This window comes from Rousettus aegyptiacus, unplaced genomic scaffold, assembly GCF_014176215.1.
Source record: "Rousettus aegyptiacus isolate mRouAeg1 unplaced genomic scaffold, mRouAeg1.p scaffold_m13_p_14, whole genome shotgun sequence".
Lineage (NCBI taxonomy): Eukaryota > Metazoa > Chordata > Mammalia > Chiroptera > Pteropodidae > Rousettus > Rousettus aegyptiacus.
In genome coordinates, this window is record NW_023416289.1 from 39,794,337 (window position 1) to 39,816,054 (window position 21,718).

Sequence of the window (21,718 nt, forward strand, 5' to 3'; positions counted from 1 at the left end):
CTGGCTGCTGAGTCCTTGTACTGCCACAGTCTGAGAAGGCCTGGTGGGGGACAATGGCACTGCATCTGGCCAGAGCAGGGAGCAGAGAGCAGGGCTGCTCCTCCCCCGATAGCCAACTCCAGGCCCTGCTTCCCGAGGCCAGGCTAAACTAGATCTGTGTATATTTATGGGATCCCACCTGCTGGGGGGACTCCCAGATTTCTGGTGGTGTTCCCCACTGTGTGATTTGCCTCTTGCCTGTAACCCAAATATGCTGCCCTTTCCTCAGATTCCCACCCTAGGCCACGTGGCTGGGGCAGGCCTCCCCATCATGGGCCTGGGGGTGGACTCCTGAGGGGTGCCTCTTGTGTTTGGAACACACACCTAGTTATTTACTAAATAGCCAGTTTTGCTCTTTAAAGACTTAGACACCAGTTCCTTATCGGGCATTGAGGTCAGACCTGTTGGTGGTGACGGATGGGCCTTGCGGACTCCTGTCCGCCCTCTGCCCACAGGACCCTTCCCCGTTCCTCCTCAGGGTCCAGACTCATCACACTGGCAAGGGCATTACTCCTTTGTTCCACAGATATTTCCATCTAGGCCGTGCTCTAGATGTCAGGGATCCAGCAAGTACAAGACAAAGGCCCCTGCTCTCCAGGAGCCGACACTGTACCCTGGGGGAGGGGTGGGGAGGGGACTGACGCCAACAGGTATGTATTGCCAGGTGGTGATAAATGCCACTGAGAAATGTAAGGCGGGGTGCACATTTTGTCAGGGGGTCAGGGAAGGCGTCTCTGAGGAGGTTTTATTTGCACTAAAGACCTGAATATCAAGAAAGGGTGAGCCATGCAGTTAGGGGCAGCGGAACCGTAGGTGCAAAGGCCCTGATGCTGGAATAAGTTTGTTATGTCCAAGACTAAAGAGGAGGTGGCCCATGTGGTTGGAGTGAAGTGAAGGGAGGAGATCAGGTCCCGAGGTCAAAGGCCCTCTGGGCAGTGCAGGTGTTAAGTCACAGTGGGGAGTTTGAATGGGATGGTGGGGTCAGGGTGGGGGGCTTTGGACAGCTTTGTTTAACACTTCTTCAGAGTCTGTGCTAAGCAGAGCAGCCTTTCTGATCCTGGTTCTGGTCATTACTGGTGGAGTTGTCTTTGTCCTGGTTCTTGTCCCATAAACATCTGGGGTCTGCTGTCTGGAGCAGAGGCCTTGGCTGGAGCCAGACAGAGGAGCAAGGACTGCTGGGGAGCAGGAGGCTGAGGGCGCATCGACGAGGCCTTCTCTGTGGGTCGGAGTGGGGGCTTCTGCGATCTGGTGCTGGTGACTTCCCCTCTCTGAGCCTGTTTCCTGGTTTGGGAAACAGGAAGGAAGAGGACTTTGCACCCACGCAGCCACCCGGCCACCCACCCAGGAACTGTTCCGAGGGATCAGCATGGCCTGATCTGCATGCCTGGCCCAGGCCGGAGTCAGCATTTCCATGTGGCATGTGTGTGTCCCCTCCACCCACTTGGCCGCCTCGAGGGGCAACCTGTTCCTTGTGCTGGCGTCTGGCCGTGACCAACTGAAGTGCAGCTCCTGCTTGTGCTGAGCCACCAGTGTAGCGGGGAGACAGTGGTAGTCACTCTCATAGCCATGTACGTGGTAGGTGATGCTCATGGCCTGGAGAGGGTGGCCTGGTGCCAGAATGGTCTGGGCACTGTGGCATACAGCGACAGGCAAGACCAGATCAGACCCCCACCCTAGAGAGATCTTGTTCTGGCTGTTACAACAGGTAGCGCTGGTCCTCGTCAAGCCCTGCCGTCTTGACCTTTGTAGCAGGCCTGGAACCTGCCCACTTTTCCCCTCTACCACCTTAACATGGCATTGTCACCCTCGTCTTCCCCTGGGCCTTCACATTCTCCTCCTCGCTGGTCCCTCTGCTCCTGTTCCACCCTCAGTCTGTGCCCTGCCTGCAGCCAGAGGGGGCCTGTGAACTGCTTCCGGCCCCATCTCTCTCCAGCTTATAACCTTCCTGTTGTGCCATGTCACTCAGGTAAAAGCCAGCATCCTGCTGCAGCCCCCAGGTCTCTATGCTACCTGCCTGGCCTCCTCTCTGCTCTTTGACGTCATCAGGCACGTTTGCACTCAGGATGGTTTTCCTGGCCGTTCCCGCTTCCGGACACTCTTCCTTCAGATGCCCAATGGCTCCCCTTCTCCTCACCCTTCAGGTCCCTGCTCGAGTATCACCTTCTCAGCAAGGCCCTCCGTGACCACTTCGCTGAAAATTTTAACCTCCCCTGACCCTCCTGATCCCCGATTATATTTCTTCTCAGCACTTATTGTCTGACTTAACTAGCTGTTTTTCTGATTCGTCTCATTTATTGACAGTCCTTCCCTCTCAAATGTGAGCTCTACAGGGGCACGGATATTTCTGGCTACTGCTCTCAGCTCTGCCCTGGGCCTTTCAGAGATCAGCCCTCAGTAGACAGTGGCGTTTAGGTGGTGGGTAGGTGCGTGAGTGTCATGGAGTCATTGGTGCGTAGGTAGGTGTTTGCCAAGGAGGGGCCTTGGGTATGTGTCAGTTCCAAAGCTTACCGCAGGGTCTGGTGAGGATTCTTTGGGGGAAATGGGCTCAAGGCAGGAGGCCTAAAGAGAGATTTGGATGGAGGGTGGTGCAAGTGGGCAATGAGAGCCAAGCAAAGGTGTGGGGGCGGGAATGATGTGGGGTATTACAGGGGGCGGTGAGGGGGCTGCTGTGGGCCAGGAAGGCAAGCCAAGGACTCCCTGCCCATCGCAGAGCTCAGCCTAGGGACATGGGGGTAAACTGTGGCAGGAAGAGGGCTTCCAGGGTTGGTAAAGAGCATGACACAGGGGTAGGCAGGACCCAGTGGTGGAAGCCCCAAGTGCAGGCTGGGGACAGCGCATGCTTCATGGTTCCCTTTCTGGTTTAGGGTTTCATTTTGGTGAATATCAGAGGATGGCCATGACCCCAGCCGCATCCCCTGCTTTGCCCCTGGACGCCTGGGTTCCAGCCGGGTGCGTTCCCTCCGCTGCCCACAGAGTAGCTATACTCAGAACCTTGGGGGGTGGGGCGGGAAGTACGAGTTTTACGTACACACACCCAGACAGCTTTGTCGCACAGTGGCTCTTGCTCTTCCTCCCGGGCTGAGTTCCCTGGGGTGTTGCCAGGCGGAGGGGGGCACCGTTTTGTTCTCATGAAAGGTCATAGGGTGGAACAAGTCAGTGCAGGGTAACTGGGAAATCTGAAGCTTTTGCTAGAACAGGTCGGAAACTGCCTGTCCAACACGTTTAATAAGTCAAAAGGGGTTTTTTTTGTTTGTTTTTAATTGAAACAAGCATTTTAGAGTAGGATGCAAAATAGGCCTGCATTCTCAGGATCAAACACTGGACTTCAGAGGCATCTGTGTCCTGGCTGGTGGCTGTGGGCTGCACACTGCCCTCCCCCATTCTGACTCTGGGGTTGCTGGTTCACCCTCTACCTCCGGGTCCCAGGGCTCTGCCAGTTTCCCAAGACTGCATGAGTGTGAGGCATGTGAGCAGGGGAGTAGTGTGGCGGGGACAGATTAATTTGTTCATTCACCAAATGTCTTTAAGTGCCGGCTGGGCCGGGCTGTGTTACAAGCATCGGGGTACAGTGGGGAGCAAGATGGATGACAGGCGCTGCCCTCATGGAGCTGACGTTCTAGTGGGTGGGGCAACACTGAGGAACGACACGCACACACAGTGCACCTGGTGAGAGTGACAGGAACCGTAAAGCAGAGAGAGGGACGTGAAGAGTGGCAGGACGGCACCGGGCATCGAGCACGGATGTGTGTGGAGGGAAGGAGGGAGAGGAGAGAGTTCCAGCGGCTGGGCGACCACCAGCGCAAAGGCCCTGGGGTGGGCACATCTCTAGGGTTTGAAGAATAACAGGCCCACGCGGCTCGGGCAGGGTGAAAGGCGCATGTGGGAGGAGGCAAGGGCAGAGAGGTGACAGCGTTGTACGCCACAGGTAGGGGTCTTGGGAACCAGCAAAGTGTTAAGCATGGACTCGAGCAGATGGGACTGTCTTCCAGGCCCAGCCCTGCTTGGTGACCCTAGAGAGGGACTTCACCTTTGTGAGTCTATTTCCACAACTGCAAAGTGGGGATGAGAACAGTGGCAGGGGCCGGCTTTCCGACAGCTTTTCCAGTGCAGACCACGGTGCGAAAGGCCTGTGGAAACGGCACGTGAGGAACCACGGGGTGGCGGGGGTCAGGAGCCCCTTTGTGCTGTCTCCCTCTACTCTTGTGGGCCTGGGACATGTCGGATAGGAGGTGAGGGTCTTCCTTCCCAGAAGGGTTCAAGACAGGAAAGGAAGGGCAGAGTCTGGGCAGTGGACGGGGCCAGGACCAGCCTTAGGGATGATGATGACGATGACGATGACAAAAGCAGTAGCATCACTGCAGCCCTCAGGAGCAAGACAGGCAGCTAAGAGCCTGGACTTTGGTGCCCAACACCCTGGATTCACATCCTGGGTGCCCTGGACAAGGGGCTCCCCTCTCTGGGCCTCAGGGTCCCCATCTGTGAATTGAGGACGATGAGTGTACCTGTCTCACATGATATTGTGAGGCTGGGATGGGATTAGGCACAAAGAGCACTGAGCAGGACTCTCCGAAGAGGCAGCTGCTGTGAATTCTGAGAATTGGTAGGGCCCGGACTCCAGGTTAGACAGGCATAGAGTCTCATGTCCACACGGCTACCAAGCTGTGTGACCAGGGCACATGGAGTGCCTTCTCTGTGCCTTGGTTTTTTTTGTCTGTAACACGGGGCTTATGATGGTCTCTTCCTCCTGCGTCATGTGTGCAGATTAAATGGGGGACCCTGGGTCGACTGCTTAGGAGAGGGGCTGGCACCCAGTAGGTGCTCAGTAAGTATTGGCCGCTACTCTGAGGGTGACCCACTTCCTGTGTGCCATTGCCTAGGGGCCGGCCATCAGTTGCCTGTGCTGTGTGGGGAGCTGGTACTATCATAGCCCCCTTTTAAAAGAGGAGGAAACTGAGGCACAGAGCAGCTGAGCTGCTGGCCCAGGGCCACACAGCAAGCTCCCAGCATAGGCTGGCTGGTCCCCCCTCACAGGCACAGAAAGTAAGGTGGCGCCATGCGCAGCGGCAGAGCCAGGGTTCGGCCCGTGCTGTGTGACTCCTCAGTTCCAAGCTTGCCTCACCCCCACCCCCGTTCCTGGCACAGGCCCCTACCTTTAAGTAGCAGCTCCTTTCCCTCCCCTCTTAGGCCCCCACAAGGTCAGGAGCTGAGGACTTGGCGGATGGGGGCGGCTGGGGTGGGGGCCAGGCATGCTTGGAACTGCCCAAGGGTGGGGCTCCCGACTGGTCATTATAAACATGGTCAGTTCCTCTGTTTGTCCTGCCCTCCATGTGGTGCCCAGGGGGAAGGGGTGGCCCCCGGCAAATATCCGGAGGTGTGCCTCTCCACCCCCTTCCCCTGTAAGGTCACCCTTGGCTGGAGGTGGGGCTTGCTGCAATGTGCCAAGGTGGCTTGGGGGTTTATGGATTGGCATTCTGGGTGGGCTGCCCCGTCTTCCGGGCTGCCTCCTGCTCACCCCATCCGGATCCTGGCTTTAGTGAAGGATCCAGTGGCTAATCCCGTCCTGCAGAGGCCTCGGCCTAAGGAGTGGCAGATGGTCAGAGCAGAAAGAGAGGCCAAGGTGAGGAGTGAGGCCTGCCTGGGGCAAAGGGAGGCACATCTGGGAAGACAGTGAGGATATGATAGGACATGGGGTGAAGATCTGGGGTGACAGAGCAAGGGAGAGTGTAGGGACAAAGCAACGAGCAGGAACTAGAAAGTCAGAGCTGAGGGCAGAGGAGCTGAAAGGGAGCTGTGTGGGGGGAACAGTGGGTCAGGGCCACCAGTGGAAGTCTGGGAGGGAGGGATGGGCAGTATTCAAGGGGCCGGAGTTGGGAGAGATGCGAAGAGGCTCCTGGCTTAGCCGGGGTTGTAGAAGGAGCTGAGGCAGAGGTGAAGGGACCTCCTTCCTGGCCAGGGCTGTCCCATACACATCTGGGCAGCTGGGGGCCCTGGAGCCTGCAGGGGGACTGCCTGCTGGGGGAGCCCTGGCCAGACCCGGCTGTGGCCACCTGCTGGCCAAGAGGCCTGTACCAGTTGAGACAAGTTGGCTGCTGGGTCCCCACCCGCCTCCCACTGTGCTCCCATTGCCAAACCGGTTCCCCTGCATGGCTGCTCACTGATGGTCCTTCCTCTGAGCAGGGGCGGCAGCCTCTCAGGCCTCATTTCACAGAGCTGCTCCCACAGGAAAGGGCAGCTCTCTCACGGGAGGAGAGCCGGGGGGTTGGAGGGGCTGCGTCCCAGATGTGCTTGTAAGCATCGTCATAGTGCATGAAACTTACAGAGCTCGGGGCCAGCCCTGTGCTGGGCATGGTGCCAGGCTCTGGGAAGCCAACCGTGACCCAGACAAAAATCCCCACCCAGGGTATTTCCACCCTGCCATCTCTCTGGGTCGGGTCTGGTGCTCCCTGACCCCAGTCCCAACCACTCTGGGCTGTCAGACGCTAACTGCATTACTACTGTATCCCTAATACCAACCAGCACAAGACTAGGCATAAGGGAGTCAGTTATTACTGAATGAGGGAATGAATGAATGAGTAGGTGAATGACCTTTTTTCCCCCATTTTACAGATGAGTAACCCGACGCTACAAGAAGAGACATCACCTGCCGGAGGGCACTTCTAGCCCAGCCAGTGCCAAACCAGGTGTGGACTCCAGGGCCCATGTGTGGGACAGGGGAGCAGAACCTGGGTCCCCTCCTCCCTCAGTCACTGCCAGGAGTTGCCCTAACCATCAAAATAGTGAGCTCGGACCAGGCCTCCCGCCGTGCCCGGTCCTGTACCGCTTCTGCTTGGGTTAGTTCATTAATCCTCACAGCAGCCCGATGGGGGTTGATCCAGAGCATAGGGAGGTTAAGACACTGGCCCAAGGTCAGACAGAGTAAGTGGCAGAGAGAGATTTGCACGCTGGTCGTCTGGCTCCCCTTCCCGTGGTTTCTTGGGTCTCCCTGCGGGACACACCGTCAGCACGTCTCCCCGTTGGCCCCTTTGGTTGCTCAGTCAGCTTTCACCAAGCGTCTATACTGGGCTTGAGTACTGTTCTGAGTACCTGCCCTGAGACCCAGACCCTAGATGGGCTGTTTTGTCTGCCAGTGTCTGTTGTAAAGTGGGCCTTTCTTGCTGTGTGGTCTTGCTAACGGACATCCCCACTTGAGCCTCAGGCCCCTCCCCTGTAAGGTGAGGTGTCACAGTCAGGCTGCCTTGGCGTCATGCGTAGGACCGGCTCAGTAACTATTTCTTGAACAAGTAACCAGAGGGTGTGGTGTTCCTGGCCCAGCATCCAGGCTGGGGAAGCTGATGGTTGTGGCCAGGCCGTTAGGAACCCGTCACTCCGTGCCTGGTGCTGTGCCGGGCATCGGGTGGGACGTGGGGAGACTGGGCAGATGAGACTTGGCCTGTGGCATTGATATGCTAGTGATAAGGGCTGCGGATGCTAAACTAGTAAACATGAGAATGAACAGCAGAATTCCCAGAAGCTAAATGTTCTGGGAAATGATATGAGAGAAGGATAGTGGGGTGTGGGGGCTATTTTACCTGGGGTGGTCAGGAAGAGACTCACCAAGGACCCTGAGACCTGAAGACGGGGAGGATGGGGGAGGAGTGGTTCATGAAGGGAACAGCCAGTGCAGAGGCCCTGAGGTCAGTGTGAGCGAGGGGGAGATGAGAGCAGAGAGGTGACGGGGGCAGGTCGTGTGGGTGGGCCATGGGGAGGACTTGGCTTTTCCCAGGTGAGCTAGAGCCTCAGGACAGCTCTCAGTAGGGGAGGGACGTGACCTGACTCGGGCGGTCGTGGTGTCCCTTGGATTACATATAGGGACAGACTGTGGAGGGAGTGGGGAGACCGGGGAGGGGATGACGATGTGCAGGACCAGGGCCGGGCCGGAGGAGCGAGGAGAAATGGGCAGATTCTGGTGAAGGCCTCCTCCTGCAGGCCTGCCACAGGAGCCCAAGTCTGCGCCTTGCACCAAGAGCCGCAACACCATGTTTGGGAAGAAGAAGAAGCGGGTAGAGATCTCGGCGCCGTCCAACTTTGAGCACCGCGTGCACACGGGCTTCGACCAGCATGAGCAGAAGTTCACGGGGCTGCCCCGCCAGTGGCAGAGCCTGATCGAGGAGTCAGCTCGCCGGCCCAAACCCCTCGTTGACCCTGCCTACATCACCTCCATCCAGCCTGGGGCCCCCAAGGTATGCCAACACCCACTGCCACCTCCTGACCCCCAGCCCTGAGAACCCCACAGCTACCTTGTCCCCTCTGACAGCCCCCCAGCAACAGCCTCTAAATTGGGCTCTCCTGGAGCCTCCTGCCCTGAGCTCTGCTCCTATCCCCAGTGCTACTTCACAGAGCTCCTGCGGCATTTGGGGGAACAGACTTACCCCCAAGTGGTCAGGGCTGGGCTAGGGAAGCCCAGAGGAGGCGCCTGACCCGGGCTGGGGTCCAGGCCTGCTTCTTGGAGAAGGACTGCGGGCCGAGGAGGCGGAGGAGTCCCGAGGCAGACGCTGGGGCCGCAGGGCTTTCAGTGGAGGTGGCTGCCCGCGTGCAGCACTGGAGGTTTGCGTTTGGCACTGTTTTTTCTGCCATCCCAAGCGAAGGGGCAGAGCTGGGCTTTGGACCCAGGTCTGTTCCACGGCCCGCGCTCCTAAGCCCGTCCCCGTGACCCGGTCCAGGTGCCTGGGCGCAGCCTGCAGTGTGGTCGCCCCCAGTGGGCCGGTGCCACTCCTGGCCAGTGAAGCCAGTCTGGGAGCACGGACTTTATCCCAAGGGCAGTGGGAGCGGGTAGGGCCGCCAGCCAGGGGAACGCAGCCGGGGGTGTTGTGAGTGGTGGAGGTGGTGGGTGTGCCGGTCAGCAGGCTCGGCGCCTGGGGCTAGGCCTGCGGCTGACTCATCCTCTCCCAGTGCCCAGCCCTGCCTGGGAGGGGGGCAGTGAGGTGGCCGCAGACACGGTGCAGACCTCTCCACCAGGGTCTCCATCTGGCGGCCTGCTGCGGTGTTCGTGTGTCCCATGCAGGGTGCTTCTGAATGTTTCAAAATTTTTGCCACTGCTTAAAAATATGAAAGACCTCACGTCCAAATATCTATTTCTGGCTTAACTAGTTGGCTGGAGCTGGGTGGCAGCTGTCTCCGCAGGCAGGACACCAGCTCCTCCAAACCACAGGCCCCACCCAGGCCACCTCAGTTTCATCCCCTGCCCGGCCCCGTGGCTGCTTGTGTGCTGGTCATGCCCTCATTGGGGCGCCTCCTAAAACCCAGCCCCTGCTCTGCCTGCCAGCCATGGGTCCTGCTTGGGGCTGTGTTCACCAGGTGGAAGGGACACCTAGTCTTAATTCACACAAAGGTGCCACACAGGTGAGCACTGTCCTGGGGCCCCTGTGGGCACTTGTATTTGCCGCCCAGTCTTCCTGGGTCCTCCCCCAACTCGCAGGGACTTCTGACAACAGAGTCTGACCAGGTGCTTCACTGGACCCCTGGGCAGCCAAGGCCTAGGAGAGGCAGGGCAAGCCCCAGGGCACTGCGGCCAGTAGGTTTTGGGGGGTCAGTGTTTTCTGCCCAGTAGCGGCAGTTCCAGTTTCAGAGTACCTGGCAGCCTCGGGGCCATGACCCTGGGTGCCAGTGGCAGGGGTCATATTCTCTGCTTCCCAAATCCTCCACCCAGCCCTCTCACTCACTCAGTGGTTCATCAGATGTTTATTGAACACCTTCTGCATACCAGACACTGTTCTAGGTGCTGAGATTTAGCAAGAGCCGAAACAGACAGGAAGACCCAGTTGCCGCCCTCACGCACGTTGCACTGTGGGAGCAGCCGACAGACAGCTGCACATATGCTTTATGTCCACTGGTTTTAGGTGCTCAAAAGAAGATAGTGGGGAAGGGGCATAGGGAGTACTTGGGGCTGGCATTTTAGGCAGCTGATCGATAGGAGCTTCCCTCTGATAAGCCGTATCCAACAAAAACTTGAAGGAGACAAGGGAGGGAGCCCGGCATACTTGGGGGAAGATGTTCCAGGCGGAGCGAAGAGCCAGTGCAGAGGCCCTGAGGTGGGAGCTGCCTGTGTGTTTGAGGAGCAGTGAGGAGGCCTGTGTACCTGGAGCTAATGGGGAGCGGGGGACCCCTGGAGGCTGTGATTCAGCACTCAAGGGAAGAGGTGCCCATGACCTGGAACAAGGTGGCAGGTGTGGAGGGTGAGCTGGGCGGATTCAGGATGCGCTTTGCACTCTGCGCGGCCCCCTGGGCATTCTCATTGCCACCCATTCCTGGGGCACTATTGCCCCTATGTAGGGTCCAGTCCTTTCTGCCTGTCCTTGTATCCCACCATCAGCCTCTAGGAGAAGAGAGCACAGTTTCAGGGTTAACGACCCAGCAGGCTGCAGGGGAGGAAGCACCGAGCTGTGCCCTGGCCCCAGCATCCTGTAATTAGCTCTTCAGGGCCCCTCATGGGGGTGGTGTGGCCTCTTCCCTCCTCCCCTCCACCCCACAGGGCCAGAACCTCCCTCAGCCAGAGAGCAGGAGAACAGGAGGGTGCTTCTTGGGGGGCTTGGGGGCAGGGGAGGCAACAGCCTGACAAGGGGAGGTCACTCCGGCCACTGGCATCTAGGTGCCAGGGAGGGGCTGCGGGGCCTCCCAGCGCTGGCCCCCCCTGCCAGCCCCATCATCGCCCATGGCATTTCTTCATTCGTCTCTGTCTTGTCTCTGTGTGTTGTGTTGTCCTGTCTGTCTGTGTTGGATACATGTCCTGTGTCCCCTCCTCCTTGTCCGGCCCCCGCCCTGCCATCACCCCGGACCCCAGACCATCGTGCGGGGCAGCAAAGGCGCCAAGGACGGGGCCCTTACACTGCTGCTGGATGAGCTCGAGCACATGTCGGTGACACGCTCCAACTCCCTGCGGAGAGGCAGCCCGCCGCCACCTGCCCGTGCTCGCCAGGAAAACGGGGTGCCCGGGGAGCAGGCTGCCATGGCCAGAGGGGGCCCAGAAAAGGCGGGCAGCCAAGGCCGGGTCACCGGTCGCAGTGAGGCGGGTGGCAGCAGTGGTGACCGGCAGCGGGTAGGGCCGGAGAAGAGAGCCAAGTCTTCCAGGGAGGGCTCAGGAGGGCCCCAGGAGTCCTCCCGGGACAAGCGCCCCCTCTCCGGGCCTGACGTCAGCACCCCCCAGCCTGCTGGTCTGGCCAGTGGGGCGAAAGTGGCAGCCGGCCGGCCCTTTAACACGTACCCACGGGCTGATACGGATCACCCGTCCCGGGGCACCCAGGTAACCACTACCCCCCTTACCCAGGGCCCCACCTTTCCCCTTGCCTAGAGCTTTCCCCATGCCCACCCACCACTGTCAGCCTGTGCCCAGCCCTCTGTCCATCTCCATCCTGACCGCCATGTATCTGTGCCACCGCCGGGCCCCTCCTGCTCAGAGAGTGGAGCTGGCCCCCGGCCCTTCCACTGACAGCTTCCTCTCTCTTCTGTTTCAGGGGGAGCCGCACAACACGGCCCCCAATGGGCCATCAGTGGGGGGCCTAGCTGTCTCCCAGTCCTCCTCTTCCCGGCCTCCTGCCCGAGCCCATGGCACCCCCAGCCCTGGCGTGCTGGGCCCCCACGCTTCCGAGCCCCAGCTGGCCCCTCCAACCCGTACCGTCGCTGCCCCCGCCGGCCCCCCTGCCCCTGGGCCTCCCGGCCCCCGGTCGCCACAACGGGAACCCCAGCGTGTGTCCCATGAGCAGTTCCGGGCTGCCCTGCAGCTGGTGGTGGACCCTGGTGACCCCCGCTCCTACCTGGACAACTTCATCAAGATCGGCGAGGGCTCTACAGGTGTCGTGTGTATTGCCACCGTACGAAGCTCCGGCCGGCTGGTGGCCGTGAAGAAGATGGACCTGCGCAAGCAGCAGAGGCGAGAGCTGCTGTTCAATGAGGTGGGCCCCCCGCCTGGCGGCCCGCCCTCGCCTTCCTCCTGGTGTTCCTGAGGCTTAGTGGGGGTGGGGGCTGGAGGACAGGCTTCAGGGCTAGGCTTCCCAGCCCTGAAGCGCATTCTCTCCTCACTCCTCACCCCTCCCCAGGCCGTGTCCTCTGCCCCCACACACCCACAGCCATGTCTCTGTTCTATCCCTGGCCTGTCCCCAAGCCCCAGCTCCAAGCCTCCTGGGCCCACTAAACCCCGCCCTCTGAGTGTCTTTCAGGCTTCTCACACCCACTCAGTCTCAAACTGACCCCAAAATGTCTCCCCTAAATCCCCCCTCCTCCGGTTCCCTGTCTCAGAGAGTCCCCACTAACCCTGTCCCCACGCCAGAGCCCCGGACCAGCACTGTCCTCTTCCACCGGACCCCACCCTGGCCTCCTGCTCGGTGCCTCCTTGGTATTCCCCACACAGCAGCTTGTCAAACTGCACCCCCCACCCTGTTTCCTGACTCTTGCAGCATCCCTGGTGCCTGAAGGATAAAGGCTTGGCCCCTTTGCAAAGTGTTTGAGATCTGCCCCGACCTAGGTTCTAGGTTCTGTCCAACTTCAGACTTTGGCTCTTGGTGGCCTTTTTGCCAGGGAGCTTGTTACAAAGACCGATGCTTGGCTCCTTCCCGAGAGGGCTGTGTGTGGGAGCAGCCTCCGGACTCTGATGCAGGAGGCACTCAGTACTTAACTATGCCCCATAACCTGCCCGTCGGCCCCCAACATGACATGCTCCAGCTGCACCGTGAGTTCCTGTTTAACATGGCCCTGTGAGCACGCCTTGCCTGCCTTCCCCTGGCTGCGCCTGGCTAGGCCTTCTGGCCCCAGGTCCTCCCTGCCCGCCCACCCCTTTGCCACTTTTTATTCTAACCTCCGCTGTTATCTACTTTTCCTGATCTCAACCTTGTGCTTAGGTGCTCTTCCCACTTTCCTCCCCAAACACCAAGCTGGTTTTCAGGGCCACTGAGAGACCAACTCAGGACTGGTCACAGATGGGATCAGAAACGTGGTGTGTACATGGGGTAGAGAGCACCCCCAGAATAGAGGCTTCAGGCTTCAAGCCGCCTTCGAGGTCTGTTGGCTTTGGCAGTGGGTGACTCCAGTAAACAAGAGTGACAGGTGGAACTGCAGTGTGGGAGCACCCAAGCCTGGGCCTGAGAGTGAGGCAGGAGCAGCCGGCGGCCGGGCCCGAAACGGGCCAGTGGCCCTCCCCGTACTGTGCGTGACGCAGCCTCCCTCCCCAGGTGGTGATCATGCGGGACTACCAGCACGAGAACGTGGTGGAGATGTACAACAGCTACCTGGTGGGTGACGAGCTCTGGGTGGTGATGGAGTTCCTGGAGGGAGGCGCCCTCACTGACATCGTCACCCATACCAGGTAGCCGCCGGGCGCCCAGCCTGCTGTCTCCCTGGGTTCTCTGGGGTAGAACTGGGTCCCCTCAGACCTCTCCCATGATATGGTTAAGTCCCCTCCAGACCCTTTGGGGTGGGGCCATGTCTCAGAGCCAGCAGGGTCGTGTCCCCCACAGACGCATAGGGTGGGGCTTCATACCCCTCAGGCTCCCAGAGAGAAGCCATTTCCCCTCAGTCCTTGGGACAGGGCCCTGCCGGCCCCAGCTGCTTCCCCTCCGCCTTGCAGGATGAACGAGGAGCAGATCGCCGCCGTGTGTCTGGCTGTGCTGCAGGCCTTGTCTGTGCTGCATGCCCAGGGCGTCATCCACCGTGACATCAAGAGCGACTCCATCCTGCTGACTCACGACGGCAGGGTGAGGACGGGCCAGCTTCCCCCGCCCCTCCCGAGCTCCCCCTCTGCTGTCAGGCAGGCTCTGACCCCCAATTCAGGGGATCAGGGCCAGTCAGCATATCTGTTCTTTGTGCAGCAGTCCAGAGTCAGGGGTCTGGGTCAGTGAGGGGCTCTGTTCACACAGACTCTGGGGTCCCAGGCTGGTGGGGGCTCCGCCATCAGCGTAGGGTACTGGGAACTGTAGTCTCACCCTGAGCCCAGAAACGAGAATGCATTCGCTGGCCAGCATGGCTCAGCCACGTGCTGCTCCCTCCATGAAGAATTGTTGCCAGCAGAGCACCCGTGGCGGTCCGTGGACCCCAGCCCTATCTCCTGTCTTCTGGACTGACGTTCTGAAGTTGAGGTCCATGAATGAGGCTCATGGTGCCCAGGGTGTGGGCTTAGGGTGCCAGCCCTGGTCTCATCCCCACCCAGCCTTGGCACCTGCAGGATTCGGCTACTTCCCCCCAGCCCCAGGGCAGACCCTGTCAGGAAGGCAGATGGTGTTGTTCTCTTGGGGCAGTGACACACCTGAGGGGCCCCTGCCAGGAGGTGGCGGAGCTCCCCATGGTCCAGCTCTAACCTCTGGGCTGCATTGTGGAGACCCAGCACGTCCAAGGCCAAGGAGTTAAATGGGGCGACGCCTCTGCTCACCCTCCCCGCGCCAGCACCTCTGACCCTGCTGCCTGCGCCCTGCCCCAGGTGAAGCTGTCCGACTTCGGGTTCTGCGCCCAGGTCAGCAAGGAGGTGCCACGGAGAAAGTCACTGGTCGGCACGCCCTACTGGATGGCCCCAGAGCTCATCTCCCGCCTTCCCTACGGGCCAGAGGTGAGCCAGAGGCGGCCGGTGGTCCCACCTCGCTGTCAGCACTGGTTTAGGCTGTGACCGTCTAGGGTGAGATGGGGCTCAGTCTGGGGAATGGGTGACCAGGATCGATTTTGGAGGAGAAAAGGGAGGCGTGCGTACGTGCGTGCGTTCATTCATTTGTTCCTAATCGGGTGCTGGTTCTCAGCCAGTCCCAGTGTTTGGTAGTGAGGACAGAATGTCGGGTGGAGGCGTCACATCCCTGCCTGACAGCCTGGTGCAAGGGTCACAGACTGGCCAGCTCCTGGCTGGTGTCGTCTGAAGATACTTTTGCAAGCATTTAAAAAAGAGAATCTTGCATAAAAACCCAAATTGTTATTCTCTGTAAGAAAACCAAGAGGTTTGGCCACATAGAGGCACCAAAGGGCCGCACTGCTTTAGGAAAGGCAGGTGCCTTCAGCTTGGCTATAGTCCCCACCCCTCTCTATTGCCTGCCCTTCCCCGTGCCACTCACTGCCACTAGCTACGTGGCCCTGAGTCCTTTGAGCTGGTCCCTGTAGCCATGAAGTTTCCTCCATAGTCAGCAAGACTTGGCCCAGTGCCATGCCATGAGACAGGCGCCCTGGGAAACACATCATGGGGTCACCATGGGAGGGACACTGGTGCGAGATTCTGAGGGAACCTCTCAGTCAGGACTGCCTGTGAGTAATAAACCCAGATGAAATGGATTTAGCAGAACATGAAAGCCGTGAGCCCCCAAAACTGTGACGTTAATGAGGTGACAGGCTTCAGGATTGGCCATCTACGTGTTCTGTTCCTCTGGGCCCTGATTTTCCCCTGGTGACAGCAGAGATGACCGAGGCAACTCTGGGACTCATTTCCCTGCCTATGGGCACTGCCATTTTCCAGGATATTTGGGTTACAGTCTCAGGTTGATTCTGATTGGTCCAGTTTGAGTCACATGCCTGTTCCCAACCTGATTACTGTCTTGATGATGCTGGATTGGCAGCCTGGTCAGGGACGCCCCACTCCTGAGATTGAGAAGGGGTTCCTGCGAGGAGACTCTGGTGGTTAGCAAAACAGGAGATGGAGGCTGGGTGGGCAGAACCCATCAGAGGGATCCCTGCGTGAAAGGCGTGTGGGGTCAGAGAGGGTGTTCTGGGCCCAGGGACTCAGGGAGCAAAGCGGCAAAGGCAGGACTGGGGCCATCCCTCCCCAGGCTCCCCTATCCCGCACAGCTCTGCCCTGCATATCTTCCCTCCTGCAGGTGGACATCTGGTCTCTGGGAGTGATGGTGATTGAGATGGTGGATGGGGAGCCCCCCTACTTCAATGAGCCACCCCTCAAAGCCATGAAGATGATTCGGGACAATCTGCCACCCCGACTGAAGAACCTGCACAAGGTGGGCACCTCCCGGCGGGCGGGTGGTGCGAGGCTGGGTGCCACCTGGCCTTTCACCCCAGCTCCTGTCCCCCAACCTGCGAGTGGGCGCAGACAGAACTGGGGCATTGCCAGCTCCTGGGGTGGTATTTCCTGGGTACTGGGCCCACCTCCCTTCCCCTTAGGCCTTGAGTGTTTGTTTCAACGTGGGTCCCCTGTGCCCTTGGCATTCCACAGAGGTGGTGCTAGGCTGGCCTGGCCGAAGGCACACAACGTAGCGAGGCGTAGAAGAGGGGCCTTCTTCTTGGTGAGAAAGGGGTGCCTCCAGGGCCCAGCCACTGCCAGCTCCTCACCAAACCTCAAAATTAGGGAGCACATGAGCTCCTGGGCCCAAGCCCTAGACAGCTGGTGCCTCTTTGCTCCTGCCCCGGGCGGTAGGCACCAGCCGTGTGACAGGAGGAGGAGGAGCCTGGGGCCCCACCCCCGCAAGCGAGCAGAGGATCTGGCACTCAGAGCCAAGCCAGAACACCCCCCCCCCGCCCTCTCCCACAGGTGTCACCATCCCTGAAGGGCTTCCTGGACCGCCTGCTGGTGCGGGACCCAGCACAGCGGGCCACGGCGGCCGAGCTGCTGAAGCACCCGTTCCTGGCCAAAGCGGGCCCACCCGCCAGCATTGTGCCCCTCATGCGCCAGAACCGCACAAGATGAAGCTGGCGCCCTGTCCCTGAACCAAAGAGCCCCTTGGGTCACCCCTGCCCTGCCAGAAGCCAGCCAGCGGCCAGCCCCAGCTCCACCCAGCCTGGGAGACACTCCATGAGGCAGAGTCGGTGTGTGGGACCCTACTACTGAACTCCGGTTCTGGTTTTGTGACTGAAAACACAGGGACTCGTGAAGCGAGTGATGCTCCCAGGGCCCCCCCGCCCCCTGGGACAGGCCCTCCTTGTGTTCCCCTGTCTCCGAGAAGGACAGGCGGCCCTCCCATCACTGGAAGCTGCAGCGGGGGCCGCTGGGGGTGGAGAGAACACTATGAAGAGGGGTGTGTGTGTGTGTGAGTGTGTGTGAGTGTGTACATGGCGTGTGCTCACGTCAGAAGGTCCAGCTCCTGTCCTCCAGCCTGCGAGTGGTGTCTCGGACCTTGCCTGACATACAGCCCCCTCTCCCCCTGAGCCATGGCGGGGGTGGATCATGAATGTCTGAAGAGTGGCCTTTCCCTTAGCCCCGCACCCCTTTCTGTGGTCGGATGGGGAGACGGGGGCAGGGCTTCCCTCTCACCCCAGCCTTTGCAGAAAACGACTACTGCACCTGGACAGCCTCTTTTCTAGAAGTCTATTTATATTGTCATTTTATAACACTCTAGCCCCTGCCCCCACCTGGGGACAAATGGTCCCTGTCCTGTGGGGCGACACAGGGGACAGAACCACTGCTTGAAGAATCAGGTTCCTGCCCCCTCAGTGCAGCCCTGCCCTTCCCCCCACCCCTTCAAGTCAGTTTTACAATTAAAACATTTTCTCGTTTTGTGTGTGGTGTGTGTAGAGGCCCTTCCCTGACCAGGCCATCCAGGGGTAAGAGGTTGGGGAGAGGGTGCCTGGCAACCCCAGGATTCTAGCGCAGCTTGGGGCACGGCCATGTCTGAGTGGGAGAGGAGTCCCAGGTCAAAGCAGCTGGTGCCTCCCCCCGCCACACACACGCACAACAAGCAGGCCCTACCGGCCCGCCCTCAGGCCCGGAAGGAGCCAGTTTGCAAGTCCATGGGTCATGATGACCGATTTACTGAATCTGTGATTTCTGGAAACTTGTTTTAAAGGTTTTGTCTTGAGCATGTTGGGTGGGTAGGAACTGATTCCCAGTGAGTTGACATTAGTAAATTGGTCAACAGGCAGATGGGCTTTTGGGGACCGGGCTAAGGCGGATGGGCCTGCAGCCGCCAGCTTCAGAGATGCTCCATCAGTCAGGTCCATCCTCTAGGCCAAGACTCCAGGGAAATAAGCCTGGGTACTAACGAAGGGAGGAAGGAATCTAGCTGACATTCGAGGTGACAGTGCAGCTTCTGCATTCTGGGCACTAATCATTCTGGGCCAGTGCTGGGCTTTGACTGTACATGTCCTTCCCAGCACCCTGAGAGGGGTCAGAGGCAGCAACAGCTTCTGGGGACAGCTGGACTGTGAGGACTGAGCCCCCATTCCAGAGCCTTTCAGGCCTCCTCAGCCTGGTTTGTGGGTGAGGATGGAGAGATTCTGGCTCAGTCCACACCTCCTGTTCTCCACTGTCATGTGACTGCCCCACAGCACAGTTCCATAGGCTCCAAGCTCCCCCCCTGCCCCAAGGATTGGAGTGCTGTTTCTGTGGCAGCCTGGTCAAGTCCATGCATGATCTAGGTCGGTAATCACAGTTACACATAACCAGCATAAGCAACAATTGCTATGTATGAATGTATCTGGGAAAAAACACGCCAGAATTGGAATAAGGAGAAATAGGAAACAAGACCAAAATTACCGAGACGTGTATTTAGAAAGAAGAAGAAAACGCTTATCTTCAATGCTTTTACAAATGAGTTCTACCAAACTTTGAAGGATCAAGTAATTCCAACCTTATACAAATTGTTTCAGAAAATAGAAAAAAGATAGATAACCTGCCAGACTCATTTTAGGAAGCGGGAATGGAATTCTGTGACCCCCAAAACATAAAGATAGTGAAGAACAATGGCAGCCACTGCTTGCTTGCGCAACCCACATGCACTGATCCCACTGGGCACCTGGAGGTGCTACTGTCCAGGTGGAGAGGTCTGCTCAGACACCTTGATGCCACTTGCCCCATCACTGCAGTTTTAAAGAATAGCTTTGGGAGGCATGGGGAGCTCCTCCCCAAGGTCCCCTGCCTCCTCTTCCTGATGCTGCCCCTGCAGGAAGGCTGGAAGAGCCACAGAGGGCCAGTAACCCAGCCAGTAGTCACTAAAGACAAGCCATGGATGGGCTGGAGGAACAAGAAGAGTCGGTGGCCCTGAAGTTGAATGGCTCCGGACAGCTTCCCACCCTCTGCTCCCACTCTGAGTCTCCTCCTGGCAGGACAATCCCAGCTGGCAAGGGTGTCCTACAGGTGGTTTTTCAGGCTTCCGGCCTCGGTGAGCAAGGAAACACCCAGAAGGCAAAGTGCGGCGGAGCCACAGACATCTGCCTCAGCCGCCATGTGGCGCAGGGTTCTCACTGTCCAGATGTTACCGACCATAATTGGTGCTTCACAAGGAGTAAGTGTTAACTCAGCCGCAGCAAAGGCCCTGGAGCAGAGTCAGGGACGCCTGAAGGTCAGACTTAAACAGAACAGTGGCTTTCAAAGCGTGGGTCCTGGCCTGGCAGCATCCCTGGGAACTTTCTGGAAATGAAATTCCCTGGTCCCACCCCAGGTGAGTCAGACTCTCGGTGGGGCCTGGCAACCTGCATTGTACCAAGCCCTCCAGGGGTTCTGAGGCGCTGGAGTTTGGGAGCCACTGAGGTCTGTGATTGGTCAAGGAGTGTGGCAGTTGGCCCCGCCCAGGGCGGGTCCCGCCTCCTTCCACCTGCCGCTCACCGCCCCCCCCCCCCCGCCCCCCAGCCCGCTAAGAGATGGCCTCCTGCGTGGCCCAAGGCCACTGCCACCAACTGAAGGGAGGATGAGAAGAGGGCACTCCTCTTTAAGGACAGGACTCCTGTGGTTGCACCATTGCCTCATTGGCCAGAGCTTGGTCATGTGACCACACAGAACAATGGAGTTTGAGAATTGTAGTCTATTTGGGGGGCTGTGCTCTAGCTAAAAATTCTACCACTACACAATTGTGCTGCTTCACTCAGCCGTTAATTAAATTTGCTGGGCTTCACCCCAAAGAACCCAGTGGCTGACCCAGTGTATGCAGGAGCTTAATATATGATAAAGATGGTCCCCACAAATCAATGGGGGGGGGATTGTTTCATAATAAATAGTGTTGGGGAAATGGGTTCATTTTACAGAGAAAAAATTGAATTCCTACCTAATACAACAAAAGGGAACCCTAGATCTGTCCAAGACAGTAGCCACTAGCCACACGTGGATATTTAATTTTAAAATGCAATAAAATTAAGAATCAGTCCTTCAGTTACACTAGCCACATTTCACATGCTCCGTTGCCACTTTTGGCCAGCAGCTGCCAATTAGTATAGATATGAAACCTCCTGTTATTTTGGTTTTATTGGACAGTTTTTCTCTTGAATTAAACATCACTGTGAAAGGTAAACTATAAAGTTGATAGAGGAAAATATTTAGTGACCTAGAAGCAGAGAAGGACTTCTGAAACAAAACTCCGAAGGAAAAAATTATGAAGAAAAATAATTTTGATGATATAGAAAATGTGTTCAAGGAAGGACACTGGCAGATATCACAGGTTTCAGAATGGGAGAAAATATCCGCAAAGTCTAACACCGATAAGATACATTTTTAACAAGAAAAAGTAACCCTAGCGAAAATGGGCAGAGGATATAAACAGACAACTCACAGAAGAAAAAGGCCCAAAAGGCCAACAAGGGTGTGCACAGTTGCTCAAACTCAGTAATCAAGAAGGGCAAATTCCAGCAAGATGCCATTTTAAGTGTGAATCTGGCAAAAATTAGAAAGTCTGGCTTAGTCAAATGAAGTACATCTTGTTGTGGTGCGATCAAATCTAAGATCCACGGAGCCAATTGAGATGAATTGTGAGCCTTTATTAGCCGGCCTGCGACTGACTCTCTACCACGCAGGGTTAGAGGAGATCTGTCCGAGCTTCCAGAGGAGGTAGCTTATAAAGCCTAAAACCACATCAAACAAGCAAGCAGATTATAGAAGCAGAAGCTGGCCATTTGAAAATGTTCCATCTTTAACAACCTGACCCTTGAACAGCACAGGTTTGAACCATACAGGTCCGTTTATACATGGATTTTTGTCAATAAATACTTGTACTGTTTTCAATCCCTGGTTGGGAGTTCACGGACACCGAGGGCAGACCGAATGCATAGACGTGTACACCGTGGATCCATGGATTTTGGTATCTTCAAGAGGTATACAATTCCTCATGGATACCAAGGGACAACTTAAATTTGGAGGGAGTCAGAAGTTACACATGGATTTTCAACTGTGCAGGAACTGGGGTGTTGGCACCCCTAGCCACCACATTGTTCAAGGGTCAACTGTATCGTACATATGTATCTCCCCAATAATTCTGCTCCCGGATAAGCTCCCAAAGAACGAAGTCATGTGGCAACAAGGGCAAGGATGTTCGTTGCAGCAGGATTTATGGGTGAGGAGCTGGAGGCAGCCTAGGTACCCACCTCAGGGGAGCCAGTGATACACAGAGGGGTCACTCCTGGGCAGCCGGCAGGTGCCAGGGACCAGGTGTGCCTGCAGGGAGTGGGAGCCAAACCAGTGATGGAAAGAGAAAAATTAAGAGCTATAATCCCAGGCCAGGTATATAAACTACAAATTATGAATGTAAAACTGTTCTCATTTTGCAAGACCCGAAAAAAGACCCATTTACACATTAGAGCAGTTCCCAGTGGAGAGGGAGGGGGATAAAGGTAATGAATGAAAGGTAGTGAATGAGAGAGTTCTTGGGAGGAATAAAGGTCTTGAAGACCATGCTAAAGCTCTGCTCTATAAGCAAAGAGCAATCTCCTTAGGCATGGATTGGGGCCTGGTCACGAGTGTTTAAAATGAGAATTATCCAGGTGATTCTAACACGCAGCTAGGGCTGAGAACGGGAAAAGGCAGTTTGTCTGCCATAGT

The 21,718-nt window shown here is 57.6% G+C and overlaps 1 protein-coding gene across 4 annotated transcripts in view; it reads left to right on the plus strand.

Moving 5' to 3' along the window:
* Positions 1–17,477, plus strand: part of PAK4 (p21 (RAC1) activated kinase 4) — a 42,247-nt gene extending 24,770 nt beyond the window's left edge. For 3 of the 4 annotated variants that reach the window (XM_036231630.1, XM_036231633.1, XM_036231632.1), the window contains exons 2-10: positions 6,646–6,719; positions 8,005–8,258; positions 10,856–11,314; positions 11,526–11,963; positions 13,236–13,369; positions 13,631–13,757; positions 14,477–14,602; positions 15,846–15,980; positions 16,511–17,477. In XM_036231630.1, coding sequence (XP_036087523.1) covers positions 8,055–8,258; positions 10,856–11,314; positions 11,526–11,963; positions 13,236–13,369; positions 13,631–13,757; positions 14,477–14,602; positions 15,846–15,980; positions 16,511–16,666 — 1,779 coding nt within the window. In that variant the 5' untranslated portion in view covers positions 6,646–6,719; positions 8,005–8,054 and the 3' untranslated portion in view covers positions 16,667–17,477. Of the gene's footprint in view, positions 1–2,710; positions 5,657–6,645; positions 6,720–8,004; positions 8,259–10,855; positions 11,315–11,525; positions 11,964–13,235; positions 13,370–13,630; positions 13,758–14,476; positions 14,603–15,845; positions 15,981–16,510 lie in introns of those variants that run through there. The other variant, XM_036231631.1, reaches the window with a different exon arrangement.
* The last annotated feature ends 4,241 nt before the right edge of the window (positions 17,478–21,718 follow it).